This window comes from Chelonoidis abingdonii, chromosome 7, assembly GCF_003597395.2.
Source record: "Chelonoidis abingdonii isolate Lonesome George chromosome 7, CheloAbing_2.0, whole genome shotgun sequence".
In the NCBI taxonomy this organism is placed as follows: Eukaryota; Metazoa; Chordata; order Testudines; family Testudinidae; genus Chelonoidis; species Chelonoidis abingdonii.
In genome coordinates this window covers 2968825-2988657 of record NC_133775.1, presented here as the reverse complement: position 1 = coordinate 2988657, position 19833 = coordinate 2968825, and the positions used below count along the sequence as shown (strand labels likewise).

Sequence of the window (19833 nt, the reverse complement as noted above, 5' to 3'; positions counted from 1 at the left end):
ACTCTTAGAGAGATGCTGACTCACAGCAGCTGGTACAGGTTTAATTAAATCACAGAATAGAGACAATAAATCTCATCACCCCCGAATGTCAGAGTGTAAATACTGCCTTCAGGGAATTCAGATCGCCTGGCTGCTCCCCCTCCTGCTAGATGCCTGCATTAAACAGCTACTAGAGATGCTCAGTACAGTCCAGTTGCTCTGGCCCAAATTTCTGGATGGAGAAGCTCCAGCCCTAACCAAATAGTTGGAGCAGAGCAAGTGCACTGGAACAAGGAGGTGGGAGTGAGGGGATGTTCCCATTACTTTTTACTGGCCTTAAGGGTGAGCAATGGGAGGGTGGGGGCGGAGAGGAGAGAGCAGGTGGTGGGATCTTGGGGGGGTAAAGGGGGCTTGGGAGCAGGGCCTCAGGGACGAGGCAGTCCAGGGGTGGGGCCTCGGGGGAACGGGAAGGGCCACAGTTCGGCTTTTAGGGAGCTTCGGACACTCCTGGAGCAGAGTGCATTTTGGGAAAATCTGAGAGTATGAAAACCGGAGACAGAGAACGATTCACTTTCGGTGACACAGAACAAGGTGGTGTGGACGAAGGAGGCACATGCCAGGATGGGGTATAGGTAACTAACAAGGACAAGGAAGTGTTGTGGCAGACATGAAGGAAATAACTCAAAAGGATCAAGTGTATGATATGCAGTGTGGGGAGCTGCTGGCATTTCTCACGGGGGCTGAGCCTGGTTCACTCAATGTTACACAGGGCAACACTGTGTCACGGTGTCAGAAGCATCAGACACGTGGCTCTGGTTCCAACTGAGTAAGAATCTCTCAAAAACGATACTGTGGTTTCCCGTATTCCAGTGTGTCATCTCCATCCACGTCGAGATCAGCGTCGCTATCCGGATTCTCCTTGCCACTGCACATAATGAATCCGGAGCCTGGAGGGAATAAAACGGGTGGACTAGTATCACGAATCAGTGTGCTGTAGCAAAACATCTCACAGAGCAACATAAGGCGATCCCTTGAAAGAAATCCTAGGCCAGTGGCTGGGCTACGCGGGCTCTCCTTCAGAGCTCAGTCGTGTATTTTGAACAGATTAGCAGAAGGAACCAGTGCCAATCAGAAAGAATGAGACAGTTTAATTTGCAATTATGAAGGGAATTTTAGAGATTTCCATCACCCTCATCATAACTTTACTTTTTGTAGCCAGGAAAAAGGGGAGCTTGAGGGTTATAGGGCTGGTTCAGACAGTGGGACTGTCTCTCACTCATGGCTGAAAGCTCAAGCATGGAAAGAAGTTACTGGGTGTAGCTAAGTTTGTTCATCACATGGTTTCTCAGCCAAACGCGATTAGATAAGGCCACTGGGAATTGAATCTTCATCATGAGGACTATCAGTGGGGGCAAACAGACACCAGGATAATAAAACACCTATTTTTGTAATGAACATTGGCCTCTGCTTAATTTTGTCCAATATTATATGTTCATGAATGAGAATAAAACTACTTCTGGGAAGCAGATAAGGAACACACCAATGTTAAGGGCCCTAACAAGCACTTCTTACCCAGGCAAAATCCCTGCTGAAGTATGAAGTGCTGCATAGGCCAAGATCCTGTGAAGCGTTAAGCACCCCTGATTAACTCTCAAGGGAGCTGAGGGTGCCCAAGCTCTCACAGGATTGAGTACCCCCAAATACTTAGTAGAAACTATTTAGGAAGCCACATCAGAAGTGCCAATCTTTAGGAGAGAGCCAGCACAGGCAAGAAGCATCTTCTAACGTTGTTGTTATTGCGGTTCTGTTGAGCCAAATGTTGTACAAAGACAGCAAGAGTGGTTACACCGAACAGTTACAATTCAACATCTCTGTTGACCGAGGGGGAAACTGAGGCATTGAATAATTAAGTGACTTGCCTAGGGTCACACAAGGTGTCTGTTGCAGAGCTGGGAAATGAACCCAGATGTCCTGAGTCCCAATCCAATGCATTAATCACAAGGCCATCCTCCCTCCATGTTGAAGGGCTGTAGCAGAGTCAAAACATTTTGGTATCAGATCACTAACCCTGGCTCATGTCAGTTTTAACTGGGCTTTGAGAGCAAAGGCTTCTTGTGCAGTGTGAATGCGCCCAGGAAGGGAAGAGATGGTGAGTTTCAGTTAGTAATACTAATTTGGGGAAGGATTATTAATTGCTCCTCATAAAAACAGAACTCCCCCAATCCCCCAAGTCATCCTCTTGACAACACAAGGGCCTGACTCTTCTCCCAGTCCACTGTGCTCTCAACCCAGTTTATGCTGTCAATACTGGATCTGCGTCCCCCTCCCTGACCCCCCCATGTTGGTGGAATAGTATTTCTAGCTGGCTATATCCCCAGTAGGAGCTAGACAGGATACAGATCGCCCTCCAAGGACACCACTCGAATGCCGTATGTCACTGTCAGTCTCTGAGAACGTACACGTTATCAGTTAAGCTGCTAATAAAATGTGTTTATAAAATCTTGATATTTCTCTTCCCCCGTATAAAACGAGGGCCTTTGAAGAGCGGCACTTTCAGCACTCCATCAGTTTTCAGGATCACCTCTCCAGATTAACTCAGCCAGCTCCCACTCCCAAAGCAACGACCAGCTTTCGATTTTCACCAGAGCTACCAAACTGCGATTACTGACACCCGTGGAAGTGCAGCACCCAACACCGGGTTCTGAAAGCAAGGCACAGTTTTGTGATAAGTGGCACGGCCTTCAGAAGCATACAGGGCAGCGCCTTTGCCACACGAGCCCATCAGAAGTGTTTCAAGTACAGGCTGAGTCTTGCCATATACTGGTGGCCAAAGTATATCCTCAGCTTCCTTCTCTCACAGCAATGGCTCATCCACTAAATCTTGACTCTTTCAGTTCATCACAATGGTTGGGAGAAGATTTAAAGTAATATGAGAGACCTGTCAGAAGAGCTGGATGTTCTTTCAATGCTGCCTGAGAACTCGCAGCGAGAGATGTGGTGGTAAATTTACAAGTATGACATTAAACCTCCAGTAACACCGTCTTCTGCACCTGGCATTACTGTAGCCCATCACTTCTCAAAGGCCATAAGCTTTGGACGTACAGATCTTCATTTTTCTTTCCAAGAGGTGGGAAACACAAATCATGCAAGCCTGGAGCAGAGACTTGGCCAGTCCCAGAAGTGATCTGAATGCTAGCCAGATAATGAATACTTGGAACAAGCGCCTGAGGGAGGTGGTGGTGTCGTCAGGGGTCAATTGAGTGTAAAAGGGATTTCTCCTTTGGTTCCTCTACCTGCCTGTCCCTCTGCAAGGATGCCACGGACAGGGGAAACAAGCATGTTTTCATCCATTTGGTTTCTAAATCGTCCAAGCCAAAGAGTCCAGTGGCTCAGGGTCAGAGTTTAAGAGTATTTAGCCTGGCTTCAGTGGTGTAGCTTACCAACATTAAGGCATTGGATTTCAGAATCCTAACCCCACCCTCACCGAACTCTCATTTGTGCATGGGGAGCGTGTGCCATTTTGGCGGATTTTGCTGTGCCTTTTTCAGTTATGGGAGTTGCTGATGGAGAACTGGAGGAATCGGTGATATTCAACACCTGCGATACTGCTAGATCTGGGAACTTCCATTCTGACCTTGGAGATCTCAGTTTGGTCCCCCATCTCAGCCCATGGAATAAGCCACTTGCTCAGTCAGTACTGAGTTACTAGCCTTGAGAGGAGTTTTATAAAGTGCAATGGCAGAACAATAAAGGAAGCTGGACAATTCAGACCATAGGACAAAAAGCTTTCCTGAGATGTTTCATGGATGCACACAATCCACTCATCCTCCCTGTTATACAACCTCACTCCCTTCCCACCAGAGCTTCCTACTACTTCAACATCATGTGCAAAAGAGCATGAAAGCAGGTCTCTTCTTTGATCACCAGTAGGGAAACAACATCTGTCTGACACTGCAATAAGAATGAGGACACTGGGTCAGACCAATGGTTCATCTAGCCCAGTATCCTGTCTTCTGACAGTGACCAATGACAGCTGCTTCAGAGGCAATCATCAAGTGATCCATCCCCTGTTGCCCATTCCCAGCTTCTGGCAATCAGAGTCTAGGGGACACCATCCCTGCCCATCCTGACTAATAGATAAATTTATTTAAGGAATTTATCTACTTCTTTTTTGAACCCTGTTATAGTCTTGGCCCTCACAACATCCTCTGGCAAGGAGTTCCACAGGTTGACTGTGCATTGTGACAATACTTCCTTTTGCTTGTTTTAAACCTGCTGCCTATTAATTTCATTGGGTGACCCCCAAGTTCTTGTGTTATGAGGAGTAAATAACACTTCCTTATTTACTTTCTCCACATCGATCATGATTTTACAGAGATTTCATATCTCCCCTTAGTCGTCTCTTTAGTGCTAGTTGAGTCCAGACTAACCCCAAGAGACTAGTGATTTTGGATGCCTCAGTTTAGGGGCAGGTACTCAGCGCTTCCCGCTAGTCAGGCCCTTTAAGACACATCAAATTTGGGTACCCAAAATTGCTAGTAACTTTTGAAAACCTTGTTTTAATGATACTAATGGGAGCAGTGCTGGCCAGATGAGGTGACGGGTAGCAGGAGCCGGCCAGCACCAGCCTGCCTCGTGGGCAGGGGGGGAGGAGGATGCGTGTGGGAAGTCATGAAGGTATGTTACGAAAGAAGATACTTTATTAGGATCTGACGTAGCTAGAAAGCCATGCCAAGCAGGGCAGCCTCCTCAAACAAAGTGCACGGTTTAAACATTCAGATGTGTTGCAGCACAGAGACATTCAGCGAAGAGGCTGGAGGGCATGCTTTCCAGAAGGATCAGCTGAGGACTCCCAGTTCTGGGCCTGGAGGGACAGCACTTAGAGGTTAATCCCAGGTAACCCTGCCCTAGGTTTTTCTCCAACACACAATCCTGACTTCACCAAGTAAGAGAGAGGATTTTTGTAACAAGAATGTGAGCTGTTATAGATTATGCGTTGTCAACAAAATTGAGTCAGGAACTGTATTTCTCAATCTGTGGAACAAAAGCAAACCCCTTACCTAGTGGGCAAGTCAAAATGTAAGTTTTAGAAATTTACAGGTTCCTGTTCTCTGAAGAAAAAACAGGTTTCTGAGAAGCGTCAAGACTGAACAACAAGACCATTGAACATGGAATTGCCACTACATAGAGGAGAACGCTAGAGAATGGAAGGCAACGCAACACCTGACCAGAGATCAACTTGTGAAACCGATGGCCCATCACACATGTTTCAACTTTCAAACATGTTTCACCCAAGGGAAGGTTAGTTTTAAGGCCAGTTCTGATAGGTCAGGGTCTGAAGCCAGAGTTTTAATTTGTCCCTCCTGATGTAACTTTTCTGGTGTTGCCTCCCTGCACAAAGCCAGTGAAAACACCCAAGCAGCTGTTCAAATATTTGACGACTGAACCGCTTGACATTAATTATTCATCTCAGGCTCATTCAAACCAGATTTCTGGACAAGTGCTGTTATAAATGGATTAAGAGGACCACTAAATGCAAGGAAAGCCTGACAGGATCACACCTGCTTCTAACTCACTCCGAGTGTAAAAAGGACTCGGAACTCCCACCTCCTGCCTACCCTGTGCCATGGGCATGCTGCCATCCCGAAACAGGGAAAATCTGAAATGGAGCACTGGGACGGCTGCAGAGCGTAGCTTGTACTTGGTGGCACTTGTAAGTGAGGCTGTTGTACTAGAACAAAATGTGAACCTCCAGGAGACACCACATCACATTGTTTCACCCAGCTGATTTATGGCTCATTACAATGCGATAGAACATGAGAGGGGTTATTCTGGGCTGGCTTAGTTGTCTGAAAGCGACAAAGTAATTCACTATTATCGGCAAAGCCACCTACAGAGGAGGTTTAACACCAATGCCTCCCTCCTCTTCACAGAGAGGACAGTTCCGAGGACTGAACTTTAGGCCAACATGTGAATAAAGTCACAGCTGTCACCTGAAAGTTAAGGTGTAAGTTTGATCTGGGAATTTGTAAGAGGCCTGATCCTGCAGCCATTACTCACATGAGAAGCCATATGGATTATACAAGGAAGGAGAGTAGGATAAGGCCCAAAGTGCATTGTAATTACACTGCTTTCGGATTAAAAATGAACCCTGCCACATCATTCCATTTTCTAGCTGCAGCATTCTTCTGCTTATGCTGTGTGTTCTGTCTGCAGCAGACACGTCATATGCTGCCCTGTGTGATAACACTAATCTTCCAGGTGCTAAAGCGGTGCAAATCTGACAGTCTTAATCCCAGCTGCCTCTTTAAGGGCCAGACAAACAAGAGTGAGCAGGCAGGTCAGACACTGGGGCCATTAAGACAAGAAAAAACTAAGTTACATTTCTGTCTCCTATCCCCATTGCTCTTGTAGCCAGGTTTGCTGACAAGCAATTCCAGCACTGCCGTTGAATGGCACCTTTATAAACCATGTGACAGTTTGGGAGACAAACTCCCCCATCAATCAGAATGTACCTATCAAGATCACTTACCTAGAGCGTCTGCAGCCCTCCAGAATGGTGCACACAGCATTAACCGCCCTTAGCACAAGATCTAGTTACTTCTGACTATTCTAGGAGCTCAGAATAACCAACACTGTCACTGAAATATGGATGTGAAACTTTGCAATGTGAAAAAAAGGAGGCCTATATCATGCGCCTCTTGGACACTATGCAGGCCACAAGCTCGAAGGACAATGGAAATGCTTCCCATGGCCTCCTATACGTGGAGATGAGAAATGGATGGAGATGGCTATCCTGGCAGAAAGTGCTCTTTTCTCCTCACACAAGTTTCCACAGCACCCCTGTGCTTTCTCCCAAGCCCGGGGGCTGTTCCTTATATCTGGAATGACTTTTCCGATCTTGCATGTGACAGGGCCTTCCTCAAACCCCACCTCCCTCTACACACCCTCGAGGACAGCTCTGCATTTTCAGTGTACCCAACTCCAGCTGTCTAAGACTCCGTCATTAACTGAATATCTGATTTAGATTATAGATTTAGAGAATAAAGAGATTTTTACAAGGGACCTGAATTCAGCTTGTGTGTTTCTCCTGTAGGAGCTGATAACAGATGGTCAAAGTTCGCAGTATCAGCAGCAGCTCTTGTAGGGAGGAACCCTGAATCTATGTGGACGCTGGCGAAGCTAGAAACAGAAAGGCAAGAACGAAGCAAAGTTGCGCAGACTGAGATGACCACAGCCTAGCAGAGCAGGCAAAGCCCTTGTTGGCCCAGGCTCCACTGTTCAACTCCGTCCTGGCGGGTGAGCTCGTTTTTTCAGTTTTAAGTATATTTGTTTGGCGTATGCTGCAAATGGAAACCCAATAGGAGACACTAACCCTTCAGCGCTGTGCTCCGTGCCACACTGTAGTTATTAGTTATGTTCCTGTAAGCCCTAGTGGTCCTACTCAGGGACCAGGACCTCACTCTACTAGGCACCGTACGCAAACAGAACAGAGACTGGACTCTTAAGGACCAAATCCCTCCTGGCATTATTCCTGCTTCCTGAAGGGTCCCACTTTTCACCTCCATTGCTCAGAGCCTCAGCAAGCTGAGCTGATAGGGACTGCACCACCCAATTCTTAATTGAGCAGAGGGACCGGGAAAAGCAACAGCCCACAGCATGAAAACTGGTCTGCAGGCTGGGGTCGAGCTGGTGCGTGCTTGGGACACTCTCTTGAAGCCGATCCGAGTTCTAGCTGCTGGGCTCCAAGGAGGGAGGGCTTGAACATTGGTCAGGAACATTATAAAATTCTCAATTCCTCCTTCAAAAATAAAACATTTTTACAAGTGGGTCTGACTCCAAACACAACTCTGCAGTGCGCAGGTCTGATGGGGGCTGAGTTGGCTGGAAGAGAAGCTTTTGTGCTGCTCACAGGTAATTTACACATGTTCAGGAAGAAAAAGCCTCTCGTAAGTTTCCAAGACTGTAGGTTTTGCTAATTAGTCCCCACCCACAACACCCACTGCAATAACTTGCCTCAGGACAGCCTTCCCTTCTAGCACAGGCAGTGTATTTTCTTAAGGAAATGTCACTCTGTCATAAACAGATGGTTAAGGATTAATGTCTCTTTTACCTGTAAAGGGTTAAGAAGCTCAGTAAACCTGGCTGACACCTGACCAGAAGATCAATAGGGGGACAAGATACTTTCAAATCTTGGTGGAGGGAAGTCTTTGGTTTTTTTTGGTTCATTGTTCATTCTCGGGACTGAGAGGGACCAGACATCATTCCAGGCTTTCCCTATCTTTCTGAATCAGTCTTTCATGTTTCAAAATCGTAAGTAATAGCCAGGCAAGACGGATTAGTCTTATGTTTGTTTTCTCAACTTGTAAAGGTTTCTTTTGCTGGAAGGATTTTTTACCTCTGTTTGCTGTAACTTTGAATCTAAGGCTGGGGTGGGGGTCCCTCTAGTCTATATGAATCTGGGTACCCTGTAAAGCATTTTCCATCCTGATTTTACAGAGATAATTTTTATCTTTTCTTTCTTTAATTAAAAGAGCTTTCTTTTTTAAGAACCGTGATTGATTTTTCCTTGTTTAAGAATCGAAGGCGGATTGGTCTGAAACTCCACAGGGATTGTGGGGGAAAGGAGGGTGTGTGTGGGTAATCCTTGTTTTAAGATCCAAAGAGTTTGGATCAGTGTGAAGCCTCTCAAGGCAACCCAGGGAGGGGAAAGTCTGGAGGGAAAAGGAGGGGGATGATTAATTTCTCCTTGTTTTAAGACCCAAGGGGTTTGGGTCTGGGTTCCCCAGGGAAGGTTTGGGGGAACAGAAAGTGTGCCAGATACTAAATTCTGGCTGGTGGCAGCGTTCCAGACCTAAGCTAGTAATTAAGCTTAGAAGTGTTCATGCAGGTCCCCACTTCTTGTACTCCAAAGTTCAAAGTGGGTAAAAAACCTTGACACACTCACTTTCTGCTTGGAGAGCAAAAACGAAGAAGGCAATACAAGCATTTTATGCAGAGACACTACCAGTCCCTCAAAGCTTCCTAAGAACAGCTCTACCCCGGGTTTATTTCCCCAGCTGCTGAAATAGCCCAAACCAGTGCTAACAGGACAAGATGGCACAGATGAGGCTTGATTTTTAAAAAGTGCATTGGAAGGAAAGAGAAAGCTTTTTCTCTCTCTTTTTACAGAGGGGAGCAGAAGAAGAGGCCATCCTAATCAGCCATCTTTCTCCAGATCAATAATGCTTCACCGGATCCGATTATCAGACAGTCAAGTGGTTCCTCTACTCCCATGTACCACAGGACTTAACATACAGGAATTTTGCTAGCAACTTTCACCAGGGGAAATGTACATTCCAAGATCATGGAAAGCTCTTTGCAGGACAGAATTGTATTTCCCAGTGATGTCAGGAACCCAAATCCAGTTCACATAGAATTGCAATTTATCATGGAAATGGACACAGAAGAGCACATCTGCAGTGGCCTATCCAGTAGATGTGTCCCTCCCAGGTTACCCCTGGGCTGGTAGGTAAAAGCGTGCCGTTTGGTCACTAGACTGAACAATCAGTGTCCTAGTCACCTGTAGTGATCTTTACTAACAACCAGAAGAACAGCTGGCTTTAAAGAAAAGGCCGCATGGTATTATGACCACTAACAACATTTGGTAGCAACACGTGCCAATATAAGGGAAATCAAACATATGGTTCAAGACATGAACTGGTCACTGCAGGAGTTGGGAAGGATTTGGTTTCTCCCGCACACCACATTGGGGCATTGGCTAGAAATATTGCAGGGATTTCTTTCCATGCCTCCCTGTGAAGCAGTGAAGTGTACACTCAGCCCAGTGGTCTGATCCAATATGGCAATTCCTACCTAGCTTCCTGGAGCTTTGTGCCTGTGTAATGCACTGAGGGACGACCCTGCAGCTCTTTGGAAGGCTGCAATTCAAACCCCACTGCTGCAATACAAAAGAAGAATCAGAATCATGGTCTTAGCAGCCATTGGCTTGATTTCCATGATCGAAGAAGGGTGGCTCTGAAAGCTTTAGTTCCCGTAGAGAGAGGGTGGAAACAAAAAAGGGACGAGGGGAATTAAAGTAATCTTGAATCACTAAGCAGATTCACATCACTGGATCAATAAGCACACAGGAATGTCACAACTTTGCCAATAATAAAGCAGCACACAGAATGCCCTTTCTAAAGCAGCCGAGCATGAAGCAGCGAGACTGGTGAACAGCTGAAAGCGACACCCCGGCTTACCGAGGCCATCGCCAGCCGCAGGCCCCATTGTCATTTGCTTGAAGTAATGATAGGCAGAGAGATTTTATTTGTGGGTAGAGGAGAAAGAGTGGGTGGAAATGGTCACGGGCTGATATAACAAGGCCTAAATTTTATAAGCCAAACCCACATGCGTTACTCCAAACTAATTTTTTTCTAGGCCAGAAAGAAGAAAGAAAATCAGTGTTAATTTAATCAATTGATCAGCCTATTGATTGCGAAACTGGAGCTGCTAGTTAGCCATGTGCAGTAATGCCCTCAAATCTGAAACCACAAAACACACCATTGATTTCTTCACTTGCTGCTCCAAAAGGAAAAAAGAAAACAGAAAAAAAAAAACCAAGATGCACTTTCAAAGGAAAAAGCAACTTCCCAGGCCAGGGAGAGGATGCAAGTGAATCAGAACACAAGCCAGGACATAGGGATAGCAGTGTCTTGCGAGTTTCAAACTGAAATTAGTTACAGATGCAGTCACGGTGTCTTGTGTAAACTCTATCGATTGGATGGCTGACAGCCTTAGGAGCCTCGATGCTAGGACAATCAATCGGGCTGCAGTGTCACCTGCCACTTTGCTGAACAGTTGACAATGCAATTATCCAGTGTGGAGGCAGGGAGTTGGCGTGTGTCAAACGCAGTTAGCCACTTTCCGGGCACTACTCGATAATGTGTTTCACCGCCGAGCGTAAGAGACGACACGCAGAGACAGGAGCTGTTTAGAGCCATCGAGACCCGCAAGCACTTTTCCTTTAGAAAAATCTCACTGCCCCAGACTTAACTGTATTCTAAAATGCTATTAAAATCACGTCAATCAGCGACTTGGTGGGTAAGGCTGAAGTTTGACCTGAGAGCCCAAGAGGTAGGCTGTAATTCTAACAAAACTGCAGACGGTCTGAAAAATTATCAAATGACTGTCTTAAAGCCTGGGAATTTCAAAGCTGGACTGGACAAAGCACTAGAAAAATGGATTGGAGGGAGCAACTCTGTGTGTGCAGCAGATGGGACCAGATGATCTTATGCTGTATGTCTAACATCGAGGAAAATAGAAGTTTAAAGGGATACTGTCAACTTGAAATCTAGTCAATTTCAACAACTGAGTAGTTTCAGATGCTAAGCCTGCCCCCTGACTCTCCCTGCCAATTTTGGTCGTTTCACAACCACTTTTCCTTTTTAATTAATTTTTCTCCCTCCCTTGTTGCTGTGTGACAGACCCATTCACACACAGAGGAACCAACTGCACTCAAAACACTGTCAAATGAACTAAGCAAACTGAAGGAGAGAATATTCCCCCACCAGATCTCTTCTCAGCTACAGTGATTTCAGGTGTTAGAAACTAGTGTTTAGTTGATCACCTCCCTTTAAACAAACACTGTACAGCAGTTTGAGCACAACATTTAGGTTCTCTTAAATTTCAATAAAGACTAATATGAAACTGAAACTTCTAAAAAAACTAAAGTCCAACACCACCACAGTAGAAACAATCTATTGAGATGTAAACCTTCCCTATGCATTGGGTCATTGACCGAGAACCCCCAAATATAGTGAAACTAGACTAGTCAGCTTTAAAAATTGATGTAAACACACTGAAGAGTACATAGGACTTTAATATTTTAGGATATGCTTCACTTCTGTTAGAAGAACTGGACAAAAAAAAAAAAAAGATTTTTAACTTTGCAGTGTCTCATTAAAAAAGTATCTAAGCAGAGTCAGAGCACTGATCTCACCCTTTTTGCATAGCATGTTCCACGAGTGTTACTAATGTTTGTGAAGTGCTAGGTGAGACCTGTTATCGATATGATGATATATCAATTACTGGGTGTTAAACAATGCTAAGGCTTCGGACAATTCCTAAGCCCCTCCCCTTATCTCTTTGTCCTCCTCATTAAACCCAACCCTTTTAATATTACTGCCTAGATACTTTATGGCAGAAAAGGTTCAAATGACACTGAACAGAACTCTCCCTCAATTCCCACACACTAATAAAACACTTCTGGGAAAGCTTAACTCTTGCGTGTTAATTACACTCCTACAACAAGGGTTCACAACAAACCGGTCCTTTTCTGCATTCTGAGATCAAGAACCCCCTCATGGACACAGATCTGCCTGTCCCACTCAAGAGCAGATGTCAATGCAGGCAAGATTGAGACTTTCCCATTACTTGGAGCAGTGCAAAGAGAAATGTCATTTTACACATCAAAGCTGGAGATGCGGTGTGAAGCTGTGTTAAGAATTGCGTCCCTGGAAAGAGCGCTCGCTGGGGATGGGCACATATAAAGCACCAGTAGGGCGCACAGAACTATACAACAGATCCTTGCCCAGAAGAACTTAGAGTCTTAGACAAAAGCAAAGATGACAAAAGAAGTTTGGGAAGGCAAGGGTTGTAACACTGAAAGATCATGAGAGTTGCTTACATGTACATACTGTGGGAAGACGTTTTAATTGAGGGGCAAAGCCAAGAGCGAGGCTGGCAATGAAAAAAAGTGAGGGAGAGAGAAGGCCATTTCAAGTCAGGATCTGGAGGGAGGGGGAGATTAAAGACTTCAGACCCATCCCTACACTCTTCTGCTGGTGACTCTTGTATCCGACTTCAAGTTCACTCTACTCTCTCAACGGGTACCCTGTTTAGTCATTGCAGAAACAGGGATAACGATATTGGTTACTAATTCATTCATCCAGAGGGCTCTGAAGACACTACAGACACCTTCCATTTCCTGGCCAGTCTCCTGGGAAATTTCACTCTCTTGCCACTCGCGCACTGGCAATGTCACTGCCAAGTCTCTCTAAATGTATTGCCCTGTTTCCTCTCTCTTTGGCTTGATCTTAACTGCACCTTTAACTCGTTGGGACAGATGGAGGAAGGCAGGGTTTTATCATCTTTGCAGGCTCTCTTGTATGCCGGCTTTGGTTTTGATTGAGAAACAAGAAGCTGCTGATTGCTGGATGGGGTGAAGAGGTCAGGAATTGGAGGTGCTAACCCCGGCTCTGGCACTGACTCTGTGGGCATGACACAGGGGCAGTCACTGCTGTGTGCCTCAGTTTACTCATCTGTAAAACAGGAATGATAAGCACTTCAGTGAGATGTTGTGAAACCGAAAGTTTTGAGATCTTAGGGTAAAAAATGCTTTGGAAGGGCAAGAGATCCATATTTTCTCCTCAATTTTGGAGCCTGTCCTCAGACTCCATTCTAACTGAAAACCATCAGATATGGAACTACCAGATAGGTGCTGAGTGTTGTTCAATCATCTGCTTTATGGTTCACCTCAGCCCCATGCGCATCCTTTTGGAATGCAACATGATTTGGGCGGAGACCTCATCTTGCTTGCACTCTTCAAGTACAATGCATATTTAAATAAAGCACAGGCTGTGGAGGAGCCAACAGCTACTGTAACCGCACTTCCCCTCATTTCCAGACAAGCAGATTGGCATTTGTTGCAGAAAGAGACTGTCCTAATGACATTTGCTGAAGCACGTCTTGGTATGGCGAGGATTGATCGAGAGCTGACAGCGGGACTAAAGCCATCTGCTGGAAACTTTTAGGCATTTGTATTTTAATAAGTTCCACTTTTCAAGCAGCTGCTCTGATTGCATGCGACACAAGAACCAAAGCAAATGAGCACCCCGGAGTGACTTTGGTTTGTCACAGTGTATCAGGCTTCATCAAGTCCCCTGCATACACCCGGACTGCCCGTGGGAGTGGGCTCCTCCCTTCTTAAGGACATTACTGGAGCTGGCTATAAATCCTGTGCCATCTCAGAAGGGGGAAACAAAGAGAAATTCAAGAATTAAATACTCCCTATGGGTTTCCCCTCAGAGTCTTGCAATCTGTCTTAGGCAGGTTCCTGTCTGGTTGATCTCCATTAGAAAGTACCCGTCCCTGACAATGCCTTGCTTACCGTTTTAACGAATTCAAAGTGTTCCTCTCTGCCTTATTTTCTAGGCATCTCATCTGCTTGAGGAAAAGAAATCCATAAAAGCACTGGGTGAGCAGCTCACTACTGTGCCCACTGGAAGGGTGGGGGGAAATGGGCAGGTTGAGAGAACTTAGCTACAATTCTTCAATTCTTTCATATCTAAAGAGGACAGCAATCTCTGTTCCATCAGACAGGGCGGTTTGTAGTTTAAATGGTACTTGCTGCTAGCTTGCTTTTCCTGTGTCTGTCTCTCTCTCTTTGAAGTTGACTGGACAGCTTCCTCAAGCTGGCGTTATCACTCCCTCTAACCACTCTTGGCAGGCAATCTAATTCCCCCTGAAAAGGTCACCGCCATTTTAACTGCCTTTCAATCACATTAAGCACGCTGCCGCTCCTCCTCAGAGCACTGCGCCTGCAGCTCTCCTGGCTGAGGTGCGATCGATAAACTGACATACCGTCCCCCCTCCCTGGCCGGCATCCCCAATCACTCCCCAGCTCCCACCCTGATTTTCCCCTCTCAGACAAACACCTTGTGCTGAAGGAATGACAAGAGATGCCAACTGATCAAAATCCCCCCGAAAATGTGATGCAGACAGGAGCTGCTAACCCATCACTCCCTGATCTACTGGCCCCATCTGCTAAGAAAAGGGCGAGGGTACATCCCTCTCCCATAGAGTTACAGGAACGGTGACTTCCAGAGGACAGTTTGCTCAGGCATCAGTCCAGGCACCTTTGAAGCTGCTACAAAGACCCAGCCTCCCTCAAGCTTCCCTTAATGCAATCATTACTGTTCTCTCTCCCTCGCTCTCTTTTTCCCCCAGTTACCAGTTGTGTGTTCCAACAACAATCCTTGTGTAAGACACTGTTTTAAGTCTGCTTCCCTTTTGACGGCGTTAAGCCATTTAAGAGACGACAGCGGCTTCTATCAGTGCGAAGCTGATGTGATTCTTTTCAGATAAAGCCCTTTTTTCCTCCCCCCTCTCCTCCTTTCAAGTAACAGACACACACACGCAAAAAGAGACACTGAATGTTTCAAAGAAAAACCCCCTTTTGAGCTTCTCTTAGGAATTCTTTAAAGGGATAACTTTGCAGTGTAAACACGTGGGGTAATGTGCATCCATTCTGGAGAGGAAGAGAAGAACTGGTATAAATATGTTGAGAGTTAAAAATCAGAGAGGGAAACACTCAATGCTTTCACTGGCTGAGCTTTGGCTGCTGCCTAAATACAGCCTGGCTCAAAGCTTATTAGACACAGATTGCATGAAATAATCCCTTGTAACAAATAGCAACAGAAATGGAAGTTGTAAATGACTAATGCAAGCATCTTTCCCAATTGATCAGAGTTATGTAAATGGATGGGTAGTCAATGCTAAGATATTTCAAAACAAGTTTTCGTCCCACAACACTAGGGATGAGATCTCCTGATATTGGGCAAAACCTCTTACCACAGTATCACACACTGCACTTCAAGAACACATGTTAAGACACCATTATTGCTGGGGGGAGGCGGTGTTACACCTCTTCAGCAGTTTCACTGAGATGATTTCTATTTAAGCTCTCGTTTACAACAAGGACCTGATTAAAAGCAGCATCTGGCAGATGCTGCACATTTGTGGATTTCCCCCTACTACTCTGAGGCTGCAGAGGGAGGGGACAAAGGAGAAAAAAGACTGCCCTTCCTGTCCAAGGCAGATTCCTACTTTAAACAAAGATCTCTCCCTGAAAGCCCCAGGCGACCTATACATATCTGACCTGGCCCTGGGAAAAGAAAAAGAACTAAACTCCTATGTAGTTGTTAATGTTCTAGATTCACACAAGACGACAGTACCGGGTTTTAGCAAACAGATTTACAATCTGTAAATGCCAATGAATTCCTATATGAAATGCCCACCCCACTCTCCAAGGCCAGAGAGCCAGCGTGCCGATTGTAACACCTAACAATCACGTCACTGTTACTTTCTCCTGGGCTTCCACCTGTTGTTTCTGGACACACACTCAGCTCTCTGGGGCAGGGACGGTCTTTATTCCAGGTGTGCCCAGTGTCCAGTGCAACGGGACCTGATTGGGATCCCCGGACACTACAACTCTGGTAATGTACAACCTACAGAGGAGTCCGATTCTCAGGGACAGCCTCTCCAGTCACAGATGAGACGATTCCCAGTCAGGTTTTAGAGAGCACAAGAGCTCTGGCCCAGGAAACAGCACAGACAATATGAATATCCGAAGATGCTAAAGCTAAGTACTCAGCTTCTGGACAGAAAAGCTGTGCAGGCCGGCACGAGGGGGGGGTTCAGTCACACTTGCTTTTTGGTATTTTCTGCAAAAAGTGGAAAAATCTGGACTAGGAACACAAGATTGGCCATTCTCGGTCAAACCAATGATCCACCTAGCCCAGTCTCCTGTCTTCCAACAGTGGCCAATGCCAGGTGCCCCAGAGGGAATGAACAGAACAGGGCAGTTATCAAGTGATCCATCCCCTGTTGCCCAGTTCCAGCTTCTGGCAATCAGAAGTTTAGGGACACCCGGGGCATGGTTTTGCATCCCTGACCTTCTTGGCTACTGACAGACTTGTCCTCCATGAACTTATCAAATACCATTTTTGAACCCCATTATAGTTTTGCCCTGCACACCATTCCCTGGCAAGGAGCTCCATAGGCTGGTTGTCTGCACTGTGTGAAGTAATACTTGCTTTTATTTTAAACCTGCTGCCTATTAATTTCATTGGGTGACCCCTGTCTTGGGTTATGTAAAGGGGCAAATAACATTTCCCTAGACAACTTTCTCCACACTAGTCATGATTTCAGACCTCTGTCATATCCTCTCAGTTTCTCTCTTTCCAAAGCTGAACAGTCCCAGTCTTTTAAAACGCTGCTCATATGAGAGTTCCATGCCAGTCGTCATTTTCGTTGCCCTTCTCTGCACTTTCCCCAATTCTAACATGCCTTTTGGAAAATGGGGTGAGCAGTAGTCAGGAGGTGGGTGTACCATGGATTATGAGATATTCAGTCTTGTCTCTCCCTTTCCTAATGGTTCTTAACATTCATTAGCTTTTTTGGCTGCCACTGCCCACTGCGCTGATCTTTTCAGAGAATTATCTACGAGGACTCCCAGGATCTTTTTCTTGAAAGCTAACAGCTAATTTAGACCCCATCATTTCGTATAAATAGTTGGGATTATGTTTTCCACTGCACATTACTTGACATTTATCAACAGTGAATTTCATCTGCCATTTTGTTGCCCAGTCACCCAGTTTTGTGAGAGTCATTTGTAACTCTTTCCAGTCAGTTTTGGACTTAACTATCTTGAGTAATTTTATCCCATGTGCAAATTTTGGCACCTCACTGTTTGCCCCGTTTCCAAATCATTTATGAATACGTTGAACCGCACAGGTCCCAGTACAGAGCCCTAGGGGGCCCCACTACTTACCTCTCTCCATTGTGAAAACAGATGGCTTATTCCTATCCTTTGTTTCTTATCTACAGAACAGTAACCGATTAAAAGAAGGACCTTCCCTCTTATCCCATGACTCCTACTTTGTGTAAGAACCCCTGATGAAAGCCCTTGTCAAAGGCTTGCTGAAAGTCCAAGTACCCTGTATCCACTGGATCACCCTTGTCCACATGCTTGTTGACCCCCACCCCAAAAGAATTCGAATAGATTTGTAAAGGGAAATCATTCCTCACCAAGCAGTGTTGACTCTTCTCCAACATATTGTTTTCATCTATGTGTCTGATCATTTTGTTCTTTACTATAGTTTCAACCAATTTGCCTGGTACTGAGGTTAGGCTTACCAGCCTGTAACTGCCAGGATTGTTTCTGGAGCCTTTTTTAAAAATACATGTTATATTAGCTACCCTCCACTCATCTGGTCCAGAGGCTGATTTAAGTGATAGTTTATATCTCTCAGTTATTAGTTCTGCAATTTCATATTTGAGTTTCTTCAGAACTCTAGGGTGATACCATCAGGCTCTGGTGACTTCTTACTTTTTGATTTATCAGTTTGGTCCAAACCCTCCTCTGCTGACACTTCAATCTGGGACAGTTCCTCAGATGTGTCACCTAAAAAAAATGGCTCGGATGTGGGAATCTCCCTCCTATCCTCTGCAGTGACGGCTGATGCAAAGAATTCATTTAGCGTCTCTGCAATGGTCTTGTCTTCCTTGACTGCTCCATTAGCACCTTGATCATACAGTAGCCCCACTGACTGTTTAGCAGGATTCCTGCTTCTAACGTACTCAAAAAATTTTTTTGCTGTTATATTTTTGTCCTTAGCTAGTTGCTCTTCTCATTCTTTCTTGGCCTGCCTTGTTATACTTTTATACTTGACTTGCCAACGTTTATGCTCCTGTATGTCTGAAGAGCATGATCACTGATGTGATTTTTGTACATTTAGACCACAAAAACTAATAAAAGGCTACGAATTGTTCCCAGTTTGCGGATGGTATTGCAATACTGCCTGCTAGATCTGAGCTGGAACTGCGCAATAAACGCTGGTCACAATCTCCAATCCCCCCGGGCTGTGACATCTCCTCAGAGCAACACACACTATTAAAAGGGAAATTGATGAGACACATGGACATCTATTCTCCCTCCAGTTTTATGCATTTCTCCATGTCATTTCTCTAGACACCAGCGACGTCCACGTAGCCTAGCAAGGTCTGTTTGGCATTAAAAAGGCCTTTGATTTCCACATCACTGCTCCTTCTCAGCCAAAGGAAGTAGGCCAAATATGGGGTCTGGAGTGAGAAGGGGTAATAATGGAACCACCAATCCTGCATGAAGCAGTTTTTATCATTGCAGGGCATCTCCAAAATGCTGCATCACACTGCTGGGATACAAATTAAGACCCCTTTGTCCCAGAAAGGAGGAGTCAACATTAATACAAGGAGAGGAAAAGGCAAGTTGCATTTAGTTCCTCTGAAACCACACAGAGCAGGTCTATCCAAGGAAGCCTCACCACGCTGGGAGTCAGAGGACAGGCATGCAAGAGGAGCTGGGGGCCCAGACAGGAGGGAAAGGCTTACATCACTTGTAACCTGTTTCAGCAAGAGAACCACCCTCCTCCCCTCCCCGCCTCCAAATTCAGGGACTGGTCTAAGCCAGGAGTTCCCATTGTCTAAAACAGGGATATCCAGCTGGCAGGCTGCAGGCATATTCTGGGGAAGCCTATGCAGGATTCTAGGGCGTCTAGGCAAAGAAGTGGTAGTAAAACATTACCCTGCTGAGCAGAGAACACAGATGCTTGGCTTGCCCTGACTAGTACACGCAGAGACCTGAGCACTTTTCACGAGACACACAGAGAAGAGAGATCCTAGGTGGGAACTGCTGAGTCTGATGAGAGAGGGAGTATGTTGCTTTGTAGGGATCCCCTCCTCTCTTTGACTGAGGAATTTTTTCAGCCATGAAAGAACAGAGGTTTCTCCTTCTCCAAGTGCAGAGAGCAGAGACATCAGAATGGAAAGCCTCTTGTACTCAGCCTGGCCTTTTGGTAAGAACGAGATCCATCTGATGGCTGGCCGGACTATCAGGGATACAGAGTCCACAATCGATAGGTCCATTGGTGACTACTGTGATCCTGTGAAATATTCCCAACTTGATTCCCCCCACCTCATCTAGTGACAATCCCCCCCGCCACCTTCTGTACTCTTTTACCAACCAGCATTCACCACCCCCCTCTAAGACACATG

General features: G+C 45.6%; 1 protein-coding gene across 4 annotated transcripts in view; it reads right to left on the bottom strand.

Moving 5' to 3' along the window:
• The window catches only part of RNF220 (ring finger protein 220), a 338401-nt gene that overhangs the window by 40100 nt on the left and 278468 nt on the right, over positions 1-19833 (bottom strand). For 3 of the 4 annotated variants that reach the window (XM_032765616.2, XM_032765614.2, XM_032765617.2), the window contains one exon: positions 830-926. The exons of the other annotated variant lie outside the window; for it this stretch is intronic. In XM_032765616.2, the coding sequence (XP_032621507.1) occupies positions 830-926 (97 nt within the window). The remainder of the gene's footprint in view (positions 1-829; positions 927-19833) is intronic. 4 annotated transcript variants of the gene reach the window in all.